The sequence below is a fragment of the Fulmarus glacialis genome, unplaced genomic scaffold, assembly GCF_000690835.1.
Source record: "Fulmarus glacialis isolate BGI_N327 unplaced genomic scaffold, ASM69083v1 scaffold9644, whole genome shotgun sequence".
In the NCBI taxonomy this organism is placed as follows: domain Eukaryota; kingdom Metazoa; phylum Chordata; class Aves; order Procellariiformes; family Procellariidae; genus Fulmarus; species Fulmarus glacialis.
The window spans coordinates 52839-73715 of NW_009207436.1; the positions used below are offsets into that span (position 1 = coordinate 52839).

The 20877-nt window shown below is 46.7% G+C and overlaps 1 protein-coding gene across 1 annotated transcript in view; it reads left to right on the forward strand.

Moving 5' to 3' along the window:
• DNAH9 (dynein, axonemal, heavy chain 9) overlaps positions 1-19038 on the forward strand; it is a gene marked incomplete at its 3' end in the record, with an annotated part of 68655 nt that extends 49617 nt beyond the window's left edge. The window contains exons 32-40 of the mRNA XM_009576100.1: positions 1364-1491; positions 1980-2088; positions 2746-2893; positions 4533-4707; positions 10109-10282; positions 11052-11259; positions 15660-15825; positions 17200-17302; positions 18799-19038. Coding sequence (XP_009574395.1) covers positions 1364-1491; positions 1980-2088; positions 2746-2893; positions 4533-4707; positions 10109-10282; positions 11052-11259; positions 15660-15825; positions 17200-17302; positions 18799-19038 — 1451 coding nt within the window. The remainder of the gene's footprint in view (positions 1-1363; positions 1492-1979; positions 2089-2745; positions 2894-4532; positions 4708-10108; positions 10283-11051; positions 11260-15659; positions 15826-17199; positions 17303-18798) is intronic.
• Positions 19039-20877: the final 1839 nt, after the last annotated feature.

The following is a 20877-nucleotide window of genomic DNA, read 5'->3' on the forward strand; positions in this document are numbered from 1 at the left end:
AGCCTGTCATGTTTCAAGGGAGCTTGTGGGACTCCTCCCTGAAGTTTCAAGGCAGATATTTTCTGCATTAACCATTCCTGAAAATTTTGTTTCTTGTTGTCAAAGACCAGCAATCTTCACCACAGCCTAACAAGAGGTGATGTGTTCCCTTACGGATCAGCCCCTTCTTTTCCTCTTCCCATTTTCATCCTGTCACTCCTTTCATTATCAGGGGTTCAAGAGGTTATACGTGTTAGGTGGTAAAAGGTCCCACAAGGGAATCCTAAAAGTGTTCTTTGTAGAACCAAGCTCTTCTTTTAAATCCCAAGTCTGCTCCGTGGTCTGGGTGCACAAGGTTAGGAGAAAGGCACTTTTCTCTCTGCTGCTGTCGTGGTGTATATGAGGGAAGCGTTGATGCTCTGAGACAGTAGCTATTTCTGATACTAACGATGTTGGAGCAGTTTCCAAGGCAGAATGCCTCATCCATGAGTCGAGGCAGAACCAGTGAAGTGTCATTTTTTTTGACCTGATCTCAGAATCGGGATACCTGTTTCAGGTGAGCTGTTCTGCATTTGTTGTGCCCAAGCTTTGCCTTCAGTCATACAATGCCACTAGCTGTTCCTGATCTGGATCACAAAGAAATAGCTTGTCCTGGAGAAAAAAAAATATGCTTGTCGCAATTCACCGGAAAAGAGGCTTTTTTTAAATGTTTGCCTGATATTTTTTCATGAAGACCAGTGTCTCCCTAGGTATTTTCACATATAGAGGAGAGCAATAGTTTTGTGCAGTTTTCATTTGCTCTGCGTACTGCTGCTCTGTTCCCAGCCTTCTTGCTCCTCTTAACATTCATTATTTACTCCCCTCGAGACACTGTATCCTCTCTGTCTCCTTGATTTTACTCACATTTTGTTCTGTCATTCAATGTCATTCTGTGCTTGTTCTCCCCTCAATCTCACTAAAGCCATGACCCAGCGTTTAATGCATCTTGACTTCCCTGATATACTTCGAGCTACAAAAAAACATTTATAAGAATTTCCAAGGCATATTCAGACGGTTTTCTCTGCATTGTGTAATTCATGCCTTCTTTTGCCTCTGAGTATCTGCTCTTAACTTTTCTTATCCCATATGATTCTCGGTGGGAATGAAGCTCCTGTGTAGGTCTGCAGTCATTTTCAGTGATGGTAACTGATAATGTTTTTTTTTTTTCTTCAAAACAGACTAAACCCATATTGTGATATAGTAGTATTTATGTACAGGTGCATAAAGTTTTGAATGCTTAAGAGGAAAACATTGATTAGGATAATTTTTAGTAAGTTGCTAGAGAAAACTGTTAGAGCAGGTGGCAAATTCAGTGTTCATCAACATATTCCTGTCACCCTCCCAGGACTGTTTTCATCAATCATGCGAGAGCTGGCCAACATCACACATGATGGTCCCAAGTGGATGGTACTAGATGGAGATATTGATCCGATGTGGATTGAATCTCTTAATACTGTGATGGATGATAATAAGGTAATGAATATAAGCTAAAGAAGCAGGTATTCCTTGGCTGCGTGGTGTGATTGAGCCTAGGAGAAATGCAGATGCTAAAATAACACCTCCTAGAGTAATGCAATTGTGTTTCTTCAGATATATCAAACAATATTGCATAAAGAAAATGGTGCATGAGGGAAATAGCTAAAAGCATGTTTTCATTGGAATTTCCCTTTCCTGAAGAGTCGGGCTCATGAATAACTGCAAATGTCCTGATCATAACTTCAGGTCCTTTAAAAATAGAGTGGGGTCATAATCCTACACCTTTTTTCCCCACCCTAAGGGAGTGCTGTTGATTCTGGGTCGTGGAAGAGAGAAGGTTTGTTCTACTACCTGTTAGAAAGCAGCTGCTTTGCCTCGAGGAACTGGGCTGACAGCAACCAAGCTTTTTAGTGCAAAGTGCAGAATGCTTTTCATTCCAATTCCTTGGGAAGGCGTTAGTCTGTTTGTCTGTCTGCCACATGTAGGTACTGACTCTGGCAAGCAATGAGAGAATCCCTCTGAACCCAACGATGCGGCTGGTCTTTGAGATCAGCCACCTGCGCACAGCCACCCCAGCGACAGTGTCCAGAGCAGGTGAGTCCTACCTTGATTTTGCATGGACCAGGTAGGATCTAGTGCCATTAACCAGTCTTCTGTTGGTCAGCTTGGTCCCTCTTGAAAGTTCCCAGCCTGAGATCACAGCTGCCTTTGGTAGACAGGGTAGGTTCCTGAAGCATATGGACAAACTGAGGATCCTGATCCCAAATCTACGCGGGGAGCTGTCATCACCTTGCAGATTTACCCAGAGCGCTCTGACTGTTGATGGGTGGTCATGGCTTCGCATTGCCGAGAGTGCTCCTGTTGTGCAAAGCCCTGTATGGACTTGATGAGGAGAGGGACAGACTCTATCCCAAAGAGCTCCTGGTCTTCTGGAGAAGTGCATGAAGTATGGCAGAAGGGAATGAAGGTGTCCCCTCTTTTCACACATGGGGAAATGGGGCCCAGAGCAATAGCATGACTCAGGCAAGACCAGTTTGGGGCAGGGTCAGGAAAGGTGTCCTGGTTTCCTGAGTTAAGTCTCTTCACTGTTAATGTTTCTACTCCGCAGTGGGGCAGGAGGAAGGGGTAGATACCCCAGGTGTATTTAACAGGGTTTTAGTTGTGTGAAAGCAGCTGAGAAATTCTGCTGGAGGAAAGGAATAGTCTCTGCTGTGTCCTTACTATATGTTCTCTCTTACCCTGGGCCTAAAGGGATCCTGTACATCAACCCATCGGATCTGGGCTGGAATCCCCCAGTGAGCAGCTGGATTGACAGGCGGGAGATCCAGTCTGAAAGAGCCAACCTAACCATTTTGTTTGATAAGTACCTGCCGATTTGCCTGGACACCCTCAGAACAAGGTACCATCTGAAGAGTGATTGTATCTCCGCTGGCGAGGGCAGGGGGGACACTCGCCGGTTTCCAGACCAGCTGTGCTGTGCTGGGTTTGTGCTGCATGTGGTATGGATGGCTGGTTTCCTCCTTGCCCCTGAGACCCCTGAACATCATTGGCTTAAGCTAAGAGAAGAAATGGGGTGAGGTGGGGCAGCTGACACTCCTGCCCATCCTTTGTTGGTCAGATCTGGTTTTCATCTGGTTTTCATTGGATTTTGATTTGATTGTTCCTGTACTTCTTGTACCAGTTCTGTATCTCTTGGAAAGCAAATCCAGGAGATCCTAAAGAGAAAGCCTTTTCAGTCTCCTGAAGTGTCAGGCTAGACCTGAGTTCACTCCACAAGTTATTTTGCAGTAAAGCAGATTTCAGACCACTGCTGAAGGAGTTTTCAGTATGCAGCATGGAAGGTGGAGAGAGCAGATCCTCTTTTATCCTCTCCCCACTTCTTTTCCTGCCCCTCAGTGATGAGAAGGAAGTTGGTGTTTGTGGTAGAGGATGGGATTGCTCTACTGGCAGTTCTCTCTTGAATTTCTTTCCTGATGCATTTGAACAAAATTAAGTCAGTCTGTGTGGACATCCAGCCTGGTCATGTTTCATGGTTGGACACCAACCCAATGAACATGAAGAATTTGGATATTTGGAAGGGCCCTGGTGCTCCTTGGCTTCAGTTGGCTTCAAAGCAGTACCCACAGAGAAGTTGTGTGGTTCTTGCTTATCATTATAGGAGACAGCTCTCTTACTCATACTGTGATGAGGACTGGCCAAAGTAGTGTCCCAACAAACTTGAGTAAGAGAGCTTCTCCCATCCTCTGCTTGCTTCCCATAGTTACACCTTCATTTAAAAAAAATAAAATAAAATAAATCAGTGTACAATTGAGCATGGGAGTTGTCAACCACAATGGGGATGTGTCAGAAGGGGCTGCATTAGTGAAAGCAGTGGTCTTTAGAAGTAGGAGTTAGGCATCTTACTGGGGAGCTACTCCCTGGGCGACCAAGCTGTTTATAGCTGTTGGCAGCAAAGTCCATCGGACATTTTCCACCCTATTTGCTGAACATTGTGTCAGACCATGAAATCCATGGGATTAGCTGCAGGCAGTCCTGAGCTGAATATTTTGGTAGCTTGCTTAATTCAGAAATTGTAGAACCAACCTTTCAAATAGCTATAATTACTTTATGGAGGACTTCAGTGCTGCTGCAGTATTAGTTTGGAATTCTGTAAGTATAGCTTAAATGAATGTAAAATGGCAAGATGAAAGGGTTTATTTTATTACTCCTCTATTTGACCGCTTTTGAACTCATCGTGTTCACAGGAAATCATTGCCTTTAGCAAGTCTTCCATTTTACTTCTTTCAAGAGGATCAAAGTTTTAAAATGCTTGAAACTTCTGATTACTGTTATTACTTGTATATGTGCCGGTGCCAGCAGGTCCGAAGGAGAGAATGGGTGTTCTCTTTATTGCTGTACCCGGGAATAAGACACACACTGCTGACTAGTAAAATGCTAATATTTTGAAAAAGCATTTCTAGGCTTGCCTTCCTGGGTTGTGAGCAACTGTGTTGCTGGACCCAATTATATTTCCTGTGCTTTCAATTTCTATCCCTTAGATTTAAGAAGATTATTCCCATTCCTGAGCAGAGTATGGTTCAGATGTTGTGCTACCTCCTTGAATGCCTCCTCACGGAGGAGAACACACCTCCTGACTGTCCCAAGGAGCTTTATGAACTTTACTTTGTCTTTGCTGCTGTCTGGGCCTTTGGTGGATCAATGTTTCAAGACCAGGTAAGAAGGAAGATGCCACTTCAGCATCTTTTACACAGGCCTTTTCTTTTTTCTTTTTTTATACTTTCCAACACAGAGTGCTCTATCAGTAATGCTGTTTTCCTGGGGCTCTCATATAGAATCATAGAATCATAGAATAGTTTGGGTTGGAAGGGACCTTTAAATGTCACTAGTCCAACCCCCTGCCATGGGCAGGGGCATCTTCAACCAGATCAGGTTGCTCAGAGCCCCGTCCAACCTGACCTTGAATGTTTCCAGGGGTGGGGCATCTACCACCTCTCTGGGCAACCTGTGCCAGTGTTTCACCACCCTCATTGTAAAAAATTTCTTCCTCATACCTAGTCTAAATCTACCCTCTTTTAGTTTAAAACCATTCCCCCTTGTCCTGTTGCAACAGGCCCCGCTAAAAAGTTTGTCCCCATCTTTCTTATAAGCCCCTTTTAAGTAGTGAAAGGCCGCAATAAGGTCTGTCGGGAGTCTTCTCTTCTGCAGGCTGAATCACCCCAACTCTCTCAGACTTTTTTCATAGGAGAGGCATTCCATCCCCCTGATCATTGATATAGGTGATAATAAACTAGAAATCTGAGTGCAACAATTCCTTTTGCGAAAGATCTCGTTATCCAGGGTGTAACATCAGAGAACAGCTGAGGGGTCAAGTGATAAAGGTGGAGGGATGTTTGCTTATGCAGACACATTTCATGGTGAGAAACATTAGTTTAATTTATAGAGGCCTGTGGATGTGCATAATGTGATCAAATTAAGACTGACTTACCGTATGAACATATCAACGGAGCAGTCTTTCAGCCATCTGACTGCACAGGTAGACGTTGTGCTATGTAACACAAACCCACCGGTGCTTTGTCACCACTGACTTTTATTAAACATAGGTGGATGTTAAGAATTGGCTGTCCACAATTTCTGATAGAAGTACATAAGGAAGAGGGGTGGTCAGCAGGGCAGGATGGGCTTTGGGGATTATGTGCTTCCACTTAAGTGGAAGTAGACAGTGGCTCTGCTCTTTGAAATACTCTTTGCTGGGAGCATGCTGACGAGGCTGAGATTGATGGTTGTAGACACTCAGCTTGAACTCCCCTCCAGGCAGCCAGCTGTTGGGTGGTCTCTGGCATGAGCTGCTGGGCTCAGTCAAGCTGTTGGTGGATGGATGTCCACACCCAACACTGTAGTGCTGGTCGGCACTATCTAGAGACCAAGATCTTCTTAAGCCAGGAAGATTAATCAGGCCATGGTTCACTAGTGGTGTCTCTGACGTTCAAAGTACGCTCATGTCCGAGAGGCAGTGGAAGACAGGGCACTACTCTCCATGCTGCTTCCCACAGTACATCTATCCTATGGATTAATTGCAGCTGTCAGCCTCTGAATCCATCAGCTTGCATTAGACAAGATGGGTGTGATCTCTTACATGGTGTTATTATTGTAGGACAGTTTTCTCAAGGTCAGCATTTGATACTGCACATTTTCAGCTCCCTTTCAGGTCCCCCTTAAAACATGGGAGAAGCACAGACATTCCATCTGGGCTGAAACACAGCTGCTTTCGTGGGAGCTGTAGCATGTGAACAACAGGGATCTCGAGAAGGATCTTCTCCAAATGTGCCTGGGGGAAGCAGGGTTGTGCTGCTGCCTCTGACCTCCCTGTTCTCTGCCTCTCCCCGACGTCTCGTGCACAGGAGAGGAGAAATGGGCATTTCCTTTTGCCCCTGTACCCCGTTCTGCCCTGTTTCCTGGCTGCATGTCTCAGCTCAGCACAGCAGGGCTGTCTCTTGATTTCCAAGTAATTGGAAAAGCTGCTGCTGTTTTACAACTTCCAACTGTTAACAGTAATAATGGACAAGAAGACAGTGGGCTGTGTGTCAGAGCCCTGCTGACAGTGCTGCCAACATTGGGGCCACCCTTGGCTCCACTCCATGGTTTTGTGCCTGTGCTTGCAGAACGACTTTCCACCCTCTGTTGGCATTGCTGTTTCCAGATTGATGGCTGTGCAAGCTGGAGATTTTTAATGTGACTGGTTCATAGGCAGGCAGAAGAAACCTGAGGCACTTGTAGAGGGGTCTAAGAGCACGTGTGGCACCTGAAGGCCTAGATTTTGAGTACCAGGTTTTCAGCAAGTGGCACAGAGAGGAATGTGAGAAGCTGCAAAGCCTGTGGGTGGAAGTACATTTGGCATCTGCTGGAGCTGCTCACTCTGGTTCTGCCCAATCCCTGCTGGGAACCTGTTGCATCTCCTGGTCAGAGGATACCTCATCCCCAGGTCTAAAGCATGTCGTCCTGATATATGGGTCTGCCCAGTGACAGGACACTGCTGTCGAGGGCTCAGAGATCCATATCTGGTCTCTGGTGGGCTTTTATCAAGCTTTGTGTTGTCTGGAGTATGTGGGAGGTCTCTCCATGGACCTGATACTGGAGATCCTTCCCCAGCTTGGGTGGAGGCACTGCCGTTCTCAGAGGCTGCTTAAGTGCTCACTGGGGTCTCTGTGTTTTTTGCATATGCCTCAATGCTAGACCAACAACATCTGCTGGACTCCTCACATTTGCTTCATGCCAAGGAGCAGATATTTCAGTAAGTGATAAACAACACAGGTCAAGCTCAGCTTGGCGCTCACTTGGTGCCATCATGCCACATGGCCATTGAATGACCTGTGAGAGACCAGCTTTCTTGGTCCTTGTGGAGGACTTAACCCTCCATTTCCTATGTGTCAGCTGGGAAACACTCAGCCTCGGTCCTTGTGGAGGACTTAACCCTATGTGTCAGCTGGGAAACACTCAGCCTTAGCGTTATCAGTGCAGGGTGACTTAAAAAAAAAAAAACAAAAAACCAAACACATAACAAAGCCTGGGAAGCACTTCTTGTCCTTGCTTCAACAGTGCAAGCTGCTGTCTAATTACAGGAGCTTATAGGTCCTTGAGCAAGTCAGCTGGAGCGTGGTCGCATGGCAGATGGACCCTGATTTCCCTGCGCCGTAGTAGAGTCGGTCCCTGGCATCGCAGACTTTGCTGCCTGATGTCTGCCTTGCCCCTGGGAGTGGTGGCCTTGGCGCAGCAGGCTCTTGCTGGACTGCTGTGCGGGTTGCAGGAGGAGCTGCGCTGTGCAGGCACAGCATCCCTCTGGGAGGTTTGACTTTGAGGCTGGACTGTGCATTATTGCTTGTGATGCTCTGTAAATGTCAGAGCTGAGAGTGCAAGGATACATCAGTCCGAGCGAGGGGAAGCCTGATGAAAAATGATCCAATATAAAATCTGTTTATTGCTCTCCATTGAAGGTGCCCTTCGTGCTGACCTTTTGCTGCTGAAATGTCAGAAGAAACAGTCTGGAAAGCTTCCCGCTACTCTGCGCTTGTTGGTGGGTAGCGGGGCCCCTGAATAAAAACAAATGATGGATTTGCCATTTCCAGGCTCTGAAATTAGCGGAAATCCATGTGGGGTTTTTATTAAGGAAGCAGTTTGAGTTTGACGTTGTTCTGGCAATAGGGCCGGGGCTGGAGCAGCTCCACTTAACTGCTTGGTTAGGGAGGGCGGGCAGCCCATCACAATGCAGCTGCAGGCAGTTTGCCTGCGCAGGGGTAAGGGCACCCTAGTGAGAAAGCTTTTAGCAGTGATGCACATCCCTCCCTGCTGCAGGCTACTCTGCTGCTGGCACCGAGGAGTTATAACAACAGGAGAATGGAGAATTACAATTATTCTGCCTCTCTGAATAGCACAAGACTGCAAAATTGTGGATACTAATAACGGGTTTTTCAAATTCTCTGGTCTTTTGATGGATGGTGCCTCAGGAGACTTTACAGAGGACACTCGGTTCAGTTCAGCTTCAAATCCAGGTTTCCTGATGGAGGCTTAGCAGTCTATGGACAATGTGTTGGCAGTCCCACCTGGGCTTCTGGCCTGGGAAAGCACGTCAAAGGGCTATGGGGAGGAGAGACCTGCAGATGCCCCAGGAAGAAACTGTGTTGTTAAAACTGGCTAAATTATGCATCTGGTATTTCACAGACATCTTTTTAATAGCACTTTTCCCCTCCTTCCCCCACCCACTTCTCCCCAGGGCAGAAGGCTGTAGTCCCCGTTGTCTGCATGGGAAGGTATTCAGGCAGACTGACTAGCCTAATGTCATACAGGAGACCTGGGGCAGGAGAGGGGACTAAGCACATTTTGCAAGTCCTGACCCAACATCTAAAGCAAAACTGTCACCCCAGCTCTTGAAAAAATTCAGATGCTCCAAAGTCTCTACGCATAGAAAGATACAATGGGGAAGGACAAGAAAGCGAGTGCTTTCGGGCAGTGCAGAAACACAGCAGAGTCAAAGGGGCACGGTCATAGAATCATAGAATTATTTAGGTTGGAAAAGACCTTTAAGATCATCGAGTCCAACTATAAACCTAACACTGCCAAGTCCACCACTAAACCATGTCCCTAAATGCCACATCTTTTAAATACCCCCAGGGGTGGTGACTCAACCACTGACCTGGGCAGCCTGTTCCAATGCCTAATAACCCCTTCAGTGAAGAAATTTTTCCCAAAATCCAATCTAAACCTCCCCTGGCACAACTTGAGGCCATTTCCTCTTGTCCTATCACTTGTTACTTGGGAGAAGAGACTGACACCCACCTTGCCACAACCTCCTTTCAGGTAGTTGTAGAGAGCAGTAAGGTCTCCCCTCAGCCTCCTTTTCTCCAGGCTAAATAGTCCCAGTTCCCTCAGCCGCTCCTCATCAGACTTATTCTCTAGACCCTTCACCAGCTTCGTTGCCCTTCTCTGGACACGCTCCAGCACCTCAATGTCCTTCTTGTAGTGAGGGGCCCAAAACTGGACACAGTATTCGAGGTGCGGCCTCACCAGTGCTGAGTACAGGGGGACAATCACTTCCCTAGTCCTGCTAAGTCTCTGGTGCTTTGATACACTGGTGTCTGCAATCCTGTTTCTCCAAAACATTGTGGCTTGAAAAGAGGCCAGAAAACAACAACTAAGTATTAATGAGTGGTATGATTTATGAGGAGAGGCTTTAGTATGCATGCTTTGACTTACCATGACCACAGATGTAGACGGATGTTGTGTCCTTGTCTGTTGGAAGAAGTAGGCACCAAGAATCAATCAAGCAGTCTGTTTAGTCATAGACACGTATTTCTCTTTTTCAAATTGATCCATCTATCTAATCTCAGACATACCAAGAGTGATCAACACAGAGGATGAATTATTTAGGTGAATAAATAGGACTGATGAGAAGAAATGAAGAAAATGAAAAATTAGGCTTAATAATAGGAAAAAGGATAAGAATGTTATGCTGTGGAATATATTTTAAGGACCAATCCCACTCTGGTGGACAGGGGTAGATAACATCTCCATCACTAATGAATTTCTCCAGATGAACATATTTTTTCCACTTTTTGTCTTGCAGCTTGTGGACTACAGAGTGAAGTTCAGCAAGTGGTGGGTGGCAGAATTCAAGACTATCAAGTTTCCCTCTCAGGGCACAGTCTTTGACTTTTACATCGATCCAGAAACAAAGAAGTTTGAGCCTTGGTCTAAACTTATTCCCCAGTTTGAATTTGATCCAGAAACGCCATTACAGGTATGTGAACCCTTGCATGCTTTTTATCTGGGAGGAATTCATGCATTTTAGTGACTGTACGTGGACATTTCGATGAAGTCTCATTAAAGGTCAAGCACTTCATAATAACAATGGTATTCTTTATGAGGTACAACTAAATTACCCATCTTTCTTTACTGTGCTTTGACTGTGAAGACACATCCTCCATCCATCTTCTAAATATGAGTGATGTACATGGGGGCAGGCTCAGAGCCACCCCAGTGACCCAGGAGCTGGTGTGCCCAGGGTGCAGGACGGGAGGTGCATGACGCGAGGTACATTTGGCCAAGGAGTGCAGCCTGCAGGATGTGAGACAATGTAGTGATAAAGTCCACGAGACACCATGTCGTAATCCTGTGCCTGGCTGAAAATAGAGATTTTTTTTTTTTATGATCTGGACAAAAAATGAGTTTCTGCAGGTAGTGAACTGTGTTTACCAGCTACGCTTTTCTTTCCTTTTTAAGTGCCACAGTGAGCAGATGACTTGTAAAAATTGTTACCGTTTTAGCAAATTGTGTGTTTGCGGGGAGATCCAGATGCTGATCCCAGCATCTGGCTGTCAAGGTTTCATCTGTACAGACAGATTGATTATTACGGCTGGCAGCAGCGTATCGTTCCCTTCCTAGTGCAATCTAGAAACTGGGGTCACCTCACTCATTCCTGGCTCCCCCAATTTTACTTCTCCCCAGAACATGGCTGTGGGGTTGTGGCAAGGATGGGGACTCTCACCTGCTTGTTATGCCCCTTTCAGGCTTGCCTGGTGCCCACCACTGAGACGGTCCGTGTGCGGTACTTCATAGACAGGCTTCTGGAGCGCCAGCGCCCAGTGATGCTGGTGGGCAATGCCGGCACGGGGAAGTCTGTGCTGGTGGGAGACAAGCTCTCCTCACTGGACACGGATGCGTATGTGGTGAAGAAGGTCCCGTTTAACTACTACACCACCTCTGCCATGCTGCAAGGTAAGGCAACGGCTGAGCCACAGGACTTCTGGCTGGCAGGTTACCGAATTCCCGGGGATCCGGCGGGGTTTGGAGCAGGATGTGCGCTGTGGCACTCGGGGAGACCTGTGGGCGAGCTGCCCATGTCATTTGTGGGCATTGCACTGACACCTGCAGACTCTTAAATCCCACTGTGAAACTCTCAGGTCAGCACACCCCTGGTTTTGTGGAAGATGACATTTTCCAACATGAGGATTTAAATTCTGAACACCACGACTCCGGTTCAGGGCTGTGCCAAAGCACATGCTTAAATCTGCTGCTGTTTTGTACAGCATGCAGCTCGTACTTGACTTGAGGTGTGTCTTTAATATGCTTGAATTTAAGCCCATGCTGAACAGGATGGGTTCCTTGGCTAGGATCCAAACTGTCTTCAGGGTGCAATGACAGGAACTGCATCCCAATTAGCAGTGAGGATGGTGCTAATGGATATGTGCAGGCTGTAAGCCAGGGCTGCCTGTTCCTGGTGCTGTCCTCCACGTCCTGCCACAGCCTGATGTGCTCCCATGGAGCAGGTCCCCTACCTCCCCCGGGGGCACAGGGCTTGGTGACCTTGGAGGCCTCAGAGCCCCAGGGAATTGCTGGCTCTGGGGAAGCCCATAAGAATATTGCTGATGGGGATTTTGGCACATCAGTGAAAAATAAACTGTGGGACCAAGATGAGGTCAGTTTTGCTGTATAGTCTCTTCAGACGCAAAGAAAAAAGAGGGAATCCTTGAAAAGTTGCTCATTTTGGAATGACGTTTTCACTTTGAGTTGATGTAAAGAGAGATAAAATAACTGTTTACATGTATTTATTAAGCAGGAAAAACAGCCTGGTTTGTTTTGAGTTGTATAACAGCTGTGGGTAAAGCAGAATGCTTCCTTTATATAGCTTGGTCTGACCGAAATGGCCTGAAATGCTTTTGCTCCCCCAGCCTTATACAGGATCACCATGCGTGAAGCATCGGTGAGACCAAGGATTTAACCTTCACCGTCTGGGTTGTTCCTGGCCAAGTGGTGCTGGGTGGGGACATGCTCATAGCCCAGATCAATGCTGAAGGCAGTAAACACCTGGGCTTCATCCATGTTCTGCCAGGCTCCCAACACTGCAAACATTTTAAAAGAGGTGTGGGAGCTTAAAATTGCCCTCTGGGACTGATCTGCTTGCAGAGAGGCGACAGCACAGGCTCAGCCCATGCTGTGTAACTTGGGGCTATGTCACGGTGCCAACATCAGAGCTTTCTGGGGCAGGTTTGCAGAGTTTCTGGGCCTGCTGGTGCCCACCCTTCCAGGCTCTCCTGCCTGTGCCGACTAGCCCCATGGGACAGTGCCTGTGCTTCTGCCCGCAGTGTGAATGCAAATTATTTCGGTTACATGTCCTTCAAGCAAAAAAAATGGGTAAAATCCCATCTTTTGGCCAGTCTTGCAGCCCTGAGTGGTGTGATGGTTAGAACCTCCCTTTTCCCCTCCCAGGTGCCTCTTTTCCTTTTCTCCCTGTGTGGGGTCTCCATGAAATGCCCTTGAGCTGGTAAATGAGCTGAGCTGTCTGTCTGTCTGCCCAGCTGCCTGGGTCGGGGAATGCACCCTCATTTATCTCCATCTGGATGGAGCGAGCGCGTGCAGGTGTTGAGATTTAGACAGCCAGACCTGGCAGCGTGTCCCTATTTACTCTGGCCGTGAGCTATGGGCTGAGACGGCGACTTTCTTCCTCTGCAGAGAGGACCAAGTCATCTTGCATGGGAATGAAGATGTGACTGTGAGATTTGCATTAGGAAGTATGATTTATATTGCTTGGCCTGGTTCCCTACTGCTCAATTTTTAGAGTTAATTTGTCCCTTTTTGTGTAGTTTGTCAATTGGCTGCTTTTTTTTTTCCCCAGCAGGCACCTCTTTAAATGTGTAAAACACGGATACAAAGCAGTTTTTACTTAAAAACCTGAAAGCCAGTAATTTCTTAGACAAGGTGCCTGTTGGTGCAGAGATTTATAAGGTGCGGAGTGTGTGCCCTTTAGAGAAGAACAGCTATATGGTTCAAACCATCCTTGCAGGCCCTGTGACTTATAGAAGTGCCACATGCATAGGGGTTAAATGGAGCCAGCCACCCTCTCTGCCCAAGCCTGGAGCCAGTTTGGGGGTTTTATTTGGTGTATTGTGACTGAGTGCCACTCTCTGTGGCATTTGTTGCTCTCTCAGCCCATTGCCCTGGACCTCTGGTCTGCTGCTCTCTTTGCTTCTCTGCTCCTCCTCGCTCCTTCTTCAGATGTAGCCCTGGCTTCCACATGCTCCTGCCCCGCTCCTGTCATTCAGCGCCTTTTCACTACAGATCTGCCTTGAGAAAATTGCAATAAATGTCGGTTTTTTGGTTTTGGGTTTTTTTTCCACCCCCTTTGATCAACAGCCAGCAGGCAAGAGGAGTTGCCCTTGCTAAGTGTCGTTTGCAGTGACTATTTCTTTCAGGTGCTAATTTGAGTATGTCAGGATCTCAGAGGCAGAGACATGGACCCTTTATTATTATTGTGAGATACGGCTTTGAATTAAAATGCAACTTTCACGAACATGTCACTTGATCTCCAGTAATTGCATTTCAGTGTGATGAATCTCCTGCATACTTGTTTAACCTCAAAAAGGGCTCATTTTATATGTTAATTAAGAACTAATTAAATTTAAATTAAATGCTTATTTGAAACACTTAATTTAACTTGCTACCAGAAATTCCAAATATTGTCATTTTATTGAAGGGGGAGAGAGACTCCACTGAAGAAAGATTCATCATTTTTTTTAGCACAATTCATTCCTTTGTGCAGCAACTGTCTATGACAAGAAATCAGCTGAATTTTGAGTAGTGGGAAAGACAAGCTTTCTGCAATGCACTGAAGCAGTAAAAAAAATGGTGTTTTAAAAGATTTGTGGTCTGAAAAAACCCGGAATATAAATCTTCCTTAATAACTTTTGCACATGATAATGAATGGCTTAAGTGTACATTTTTGCAAGGAGATTTTTATAAAAATTCCCAGTCCCAATTACATTTGCCAGTCTTCCCTAATTACAAAGAATTGCTACTTACCATGCTGCTGTACAGCACCTTATAGGTCTGTTGACAACCCAAAACTGTGTAAATGCAACAAATTCTGCCTCCACCTTCACGAGAGCAGTGAGCCCCTGAGACCGAGGATGCTCTCCAAGTAAGCACATGGCAGAAAACCTCTCCCAGGATCTGGGCAGAGGAGAGCTGTTTCTGTTTGCTTTTCCACTTACTGAGTCAGTAAAGGTTGCTCAGGCTGCAATCAAAGGAATCAATAACCTATAAAACATTATGTGCAGCAACATGGTGTGATTTTTATTAAATATCAGCCCAGTATTATAAATATTCTCCACGTTTTATAATCTAGAGCAACACATAACCTCAGCCTTCTGCTAAAACAAATTAAAATCTTCCAAAGCTTTGAAATGAGAAAGTTTTCTCTCCATGCTTTCCCTTGCTCATGCATGACCCTACTTAAAACTAGGTGGTAATTTGGCAGCTCGTGTTGGAAATGAGTGTTGTCACATTATCTGGAGGTTTGGGTAATGCTGGGGAGGGGATCAGGGAACTTGTGGGTATTTGGTGCATTTAAATGAAAAATATTATTTTGTTTGTCCTGAAGATGTCCAGGAATTTGGCCCCAAAATCATTTATTACTTCTTTCTAACAGGGGTAAAAAAATGCACCTACACTCACATAATAAGCTTTGCTTCTGTGCCTACAGCATCTCCTTTTTTTCCTTCCCAGTGCCCAGCCACTATTGCCGTGTTAACGGCGTGGTCGCTGTATAGCTGGGGCAGGTGGCAGAGGATATTCACTGCTCTGTTGTATGTATCAGAATAACCTCAGCAAGCAAGATTTCATTTAAAAAAAAATACAGAAGGGATTCAAAAGGCTTTATCTCGCATGAAAAATTTTTGTTTGGTCTGAAGTAGACCCGTTTTGTAGGAGACGTAGTTTTGCCATATTTTATTTGAAAGGAGGAATTGAGAGCTTTCTGATTTGGGTTCAGTCAGACCAAAGAATTGACCAAGGGTCCTTGCCAGCGCTGAGCAGGGCTCGCCGCTGCTCTATAGCCACAGCTCGGGGACAGCCACCGTCCTGCTGGTGAGCAGCATCCTGTGCCGAGACCAACTCTTCCTCCCCCAAAAGCAATAAACAGCCCAGATGACAGCTGGAGGGGGCTGGGGTCTTCCCCCTGTGCTGCGAGATGAGCCCTACCTGTCCTGTGCATAGCTCAGCTCCTCCTGGGGCTGCTGTAGCTACGCACAGCATGGCATCGAGCTGGGTTGAGAAATCAGTTTTATTTTGCAACAATGACCCCCCTGGTAACTTAGCTTTGCACCTCTGCCTCCATACAGGTGTGCTTGAGAAGCCTCTGGATAAAAAGGCTGGCAGAAATTATGGCCCTCCAGGTACCAAGAAGCTTATCTACTTCATCGATGATCTGAACATGCCTGAAGTGGACGCTTATGGCACGGTGCAGCCCCATACGCTGATCAGGCAGCACCTGGACTACGGCCACTGGTAGGAGGCTGCTCAGGCTTGGTTGTCCAAGACCTTTTTGTTTAGCTCCAGTGTTGAGGATGGGGTTTGAGAGGAGTTCAGAGCATGGTTCCCCCTTCCCATCCTGTGTCTGCCATCGCTGGAGCTGGCTGGAGATGGCTCTGGGTGAACAAAGCGCTGTGCACCCTCAGGGTTTCCCGTGTCCCCAGCAAACAAACTCACTTGCTCATAGCCTGGTTGAGAGGAGCTTTGCTCTGCTCTTGCTGCTGTTTGTGACTGTGGTCCCCGTGCAAAGCCTGCAAGGGGAACATGATGCTCAGCCTTGATGCCCTGTGATATGGATGAAGGCCACGGATTTGGCCTCAGCTGGGATGAGCTGCCGCTGCTGTGAGCACCTACTATTATTTTCAGTCAGGCAGCAGCAAAGAAGCATTTTCTAGGCAGAGGTAATTTGAAGGAAAAACAGTGACAATGGTTTGGAAGGAGATTAGTGCGTTTTACACCATAGCCAGCAACACAGCGTGGGACAGCAATATTTGCGGCTCTCCCCATGGGGAATATACAGGGTAGGGACTCACAGCAATTTCCAGCCTCCTCAGCTGCATGCATGCCTGAGCTTGGCCAAAAGCTTCCCAAGTATGGAGACAGTGGAGGGGAGGCAGAAATTTTGGGCTGTAGATGTCAGGAAGTCGGGCAGAAAGAGGGCTCTGCTGGTTGCATGGGGGCATTGGAGGCACAGGGGGATGCAGCATGCCGTGTGTCCCCTCCCAGGCACATCCAGGCTTTCTGCCTGCGCTCTTGGCAGCACCTGCCAGGGTGTTGCACATTCGGTGTCCCCTCTCGCAGCCTGATGGGGCTGCAGTTTGCTCCAGGGATGGCGAGGAGTGAGATGGGCAAAGCTCGCTGCAATCCTTGGGCTGCCCTGGCCCTGGTAGTAACCCTGCCGGGGCTGCTCCTGGGGCTGCACCCCTGGCTCCTGCAGCAGACTCCCCATCCTCCCCATGCAGACAGCAGGTGGGCAGCTGCATCTGGCAGCAGGGAGCCTGCTTACCCCTGTCCCAGGCTGACTTGAACCAGACACACTCCTGGATTTTCTACAATTTCTGTGCAAATGACTAATACAACCTGTGGGTTTTGCTCAGTGCTTGTTACTAGCTTATAGAAATATTAGCTACAGGTTGTTGAAGCTGAAAAATTTCCACCAATGTGTGTGTGTGCCAGGCCATGTACAGGCATGCAGGTAAGCCTGGGCCCTGCCTTGGTGAGATACAGAATTTGACCCCATTGAAGACAACTGGACATTGGCAGCCCATGGACGTGTGCCGGGGGAGACACAGCACTGCCGCTCGCAGGCTGCGATCATCATGCTGCTGCTTTTGTTTTTTGTACCCAAAGGTATGACAGGACCAAGCTGTCGCTGAAGGAGATCACGAATGTGCAGTACGTGTCGTGCATGAACCCGACTGCGGGGAGTTTCACCATCAACCCGCGTCTGCAGGTAAAACCCTGCGCAATAGCAGGCACATCGCTGATTTTATTTTTGGGTGGATTATTTAAGTGTGAGGCCAGAGGAAAACCACTGGCAGAACCTGCTGTCATTTTGTCAGTAGAAATGGCATGAATCTGTCAAGTGACTGTAATTTTCTGGTGCAGCACCAGACTTGCTCCCTTATTCCCTTGTTTGTTTTTCCTCGCATTCTGCTGCTCAGTCAGAGGAAGACGTCACAAGTTGCCAGCCAGCGTAACACGTACTTTGGACAGCCTTCTGGTTCATACAGACAGATTTTGCCTTCATTTAGCTCGTATTTGCCTCTGGAACATGGTTCATTAAAGACTTCTGGTTTCTAAAATTTTCTGGTGGAGCTGGCAGTGTATTCTCATTAAAAGGAAGCGGGGTGGGTGGGGGGGCGGAAACCCAAACAAACAAAACAAAACAAAAAACCCAAAACAGTACAAGTGCTGATGGTAACAGAAGTCTAGATTTGGGAAGAGATCTTAAACTTCAGAGCTTGATTTTTGGGAGCTGTGAGGCCTGACCTGGGTCATAGAGCTGGTTATTATCAGCTCTGAGGTTACTTACCCTTTTCTCCAAGCCATGAAGAGCGGCAGAGCCTGGTCGGAGGCTGTTCCTTGTGCCCGCACATCAAAACCACTGAGCAGGTCCTGTTGGCATCCAAGGGGGACAAAGGGCAGCCAGAGGGATGGTGCCCTTTCCAGCTGCATGGTGGGTGTTTGCCATGCCATAGGAGGAGAAGCTTGGCACATGAGCAGTACTGGAGAAATACCCTGAGAAACGGATGCCCATGCAAGAGCAGCAGTAACTTGGTGAGGCAGCTGCTGCAGGGACAGATCCTGCTCATAGCACTGCAGGCAGGGACCTGCTAGCTGTTGGGGAGCCTGGATAGTGGAGAGCAAAATTGATTCCCTCATGGAGAAACCTCATGACAAGAGTCAGCCCAGGTCCTGACTCCTCTTTAGTAAGGGAGTCTGTTGAGTTAAAAAGAAGTGTCCCATGGCTGGAAATGGGCATCTCCTCCGTCTTTGCAAGTTCCAAATCAATAAAGGGGTCTTCTGGGAGATGGCACCTTCCAGGGTCTGTTCCTAACAGAGACAGCGACTGGACTTCATCAGAGGTTGGTGGGACGTTTAGAGCCCTTCAGCTCTTCAATGGACTGAAATTCCAGCTTAGCAGTTGTGAAATGCAGTTGAAAATCCCTTGTTTAGTGAGCAGAATGATGTCACTTGCCAACTGTCCTCTGCTGGGAAATTGGAAGATGGAAATAGCCTTGTTCAGGTGGACTGCAAGTCATAGAATCATAGAGCATCACAGGTTGGAAGGGACCTCGAAAGATCTAGTCCACCTTTCATGGGAAAGGCAGTCTAGATGACATTACCTAGCACTACTCCAATTGCATCAAGTCCAGAAGGGCATTTCGCTTGAGACATGGTTGCCCATCTCTCTGACCTTTCCATCTCTTCCTTTCTTTTCCTCAGCGTCACTTCTGCGTCTTTGCTCTCTCCATCCCTGGTCAGGATGCCCTGTCCAGGATCTACAGCACCATTTTAATGCAGCACCTGACGAGTGAGAATTTCTCAGGGGCTGTGCAAAAATCAGCTCAGCAGTTGATTGCCGTGGCCCTGGGACTGCATCAGAAAGTAGCTGCTACTTTCCTGCCAACGGCTATCAAGTTCCACTATGTTTTCAACCTGAGAGACTTCTCCAATATCTTCCAGGTAAGTGCAGTTGCTGTCCTGTGGCACTTGGAGCTTGTTCTGAGGCCATGGGAGGCTGTGGATACGTGTTCCCCTGGCCCAGAGAGCCTTGGTGAGCAAAACGCAGTCTCCCACTTAGTAATACTCAGCATGTGTGTCCCCTGAGTAAAGGGGGTGACCTCGGGCCATTCCCTAATTCCTAGTTGGTCTTGGATGGATTCCAGAGCCATCACCCATGGCTTTGAGGAACATCAGTTAGAAGCTTATTTACTTTCCAGCCTCCTGTGGTCAATGGGGAGGGATAAATAGCTCCAGAAGGAGGTCTAGTTTTTGGGTGGGTTGAAACGCCCTCTGGCTGTAAAAGGGACCAACTGAAGGGAGTTTTGGGCACCTGACTTGAGTACTTAATTAAGTGACTGTTGGTGAGTGTGATGAAGCTGGGCTTGTCTTTGTGAGCCTCAGTTCCACACGAGTAAATGTGGGGATTAATGGCACTACTCCACCACACAGGGAAATTATTTTATTACACTGAAGCAGGTGGTGGATACTTAGTGGGCTACTGGCCCTGAAGATAGGAGAGCAATAAGTAGTTCAACTGCTCTGCCTAGAGCCACTACAGCTTGTTGGCCTATACTGGCATGTCCTCTTAGCTTCTTGATGGTCAGGTACTCAGCATGTGCATGAAGCATGGCATATAAAGAGTTGATAAACAAATCAAAACCAGCTTTGACTTAATTGCTGAAACTGAATTACCACCGGAGCCAATTCTGTACCAAGGGGAAGATGTCCAGATTTAGAAATATTTTCTTCCAACAGTGGAGAGAATTTTTTTCCCAGAAATCTCATGTTTTGAAGCAGTAGATATTACTGCTCAAAGAGCTTTCAGAGTTTAAGGCTGGTTAATAAAGTTTGAGAAAGTTCTCAGCAGCCAAATCAAGAGGTTTGAAATACCATAACATGTTGTAAAACCTCAGTTTGTAATTTGTTGCTGTCCTTATTAACGTCTGTTTTACAAAGTAGGTACTGAAAGTTCAGTGCCTTGTGGTCTGATCCATCACACAGGAGTTGAAGTAATGACAGGCAATGGGAAATCCAAGAACAGGACCTTGAAAAAGTTCATAACTTCATTGTCTCAAGAAGGAATCAGACCTGTCACTTGTGCTTAGCAGCCTTTGACGTTAGGTGTGGGTCATGTAAAATCCTGAATTCTGGTTAATCTGTGCTTTGAAAGGCAGAGAGAGAGAAAAGAAGCATTTCAATGGGAAGCTTTAATTTTAACTGTAGTCTCCTTGAAAGGTGCTAAGGTTGTGGGATATTAGAAAATGTCCTGCCAGATCTAGATGCTGAGCCAGAAGGTAGGAGCAGTGACAGGAGCTCACATGGATTTTGTTTATCACATGGCTGCAGGAGTGGGGGAGTCTGGCTCCTTGGGCTTATAATATTTATTGAAATTGTGGTTCAATTTTTCTTGAAATCCTTCCTTACTTTTTGCTATCCATTCTTGATTATTTCTTTACCTTAAATATTCTTGGGTTTTTGAGATCTCCTGATTTCCTGATTAGCTCTGCTGGAACACAATTTTTTTCTTGAAATTGAGTGTGAAAGAAGCTCTGGACTCTGGGAATGCATATACATGTGTTGCATTCATTACATCTTCATGTATTCATAATTTAGCTCAAGTTCTCTTGTCCAATGCCCTGCTCAAACAGGGCCAACTTCAAAGTTAGGTCAGGCTGATCAGAAAAGTTTTGAATGTTTCCAAGGCTGGAGTTCCCATAACCTTCCTGCCCTTGTTGCACTGTTAAATCCACTCTATGGTGAAGTTTATATATTTTTATTTATAAATATTTATATTTAATC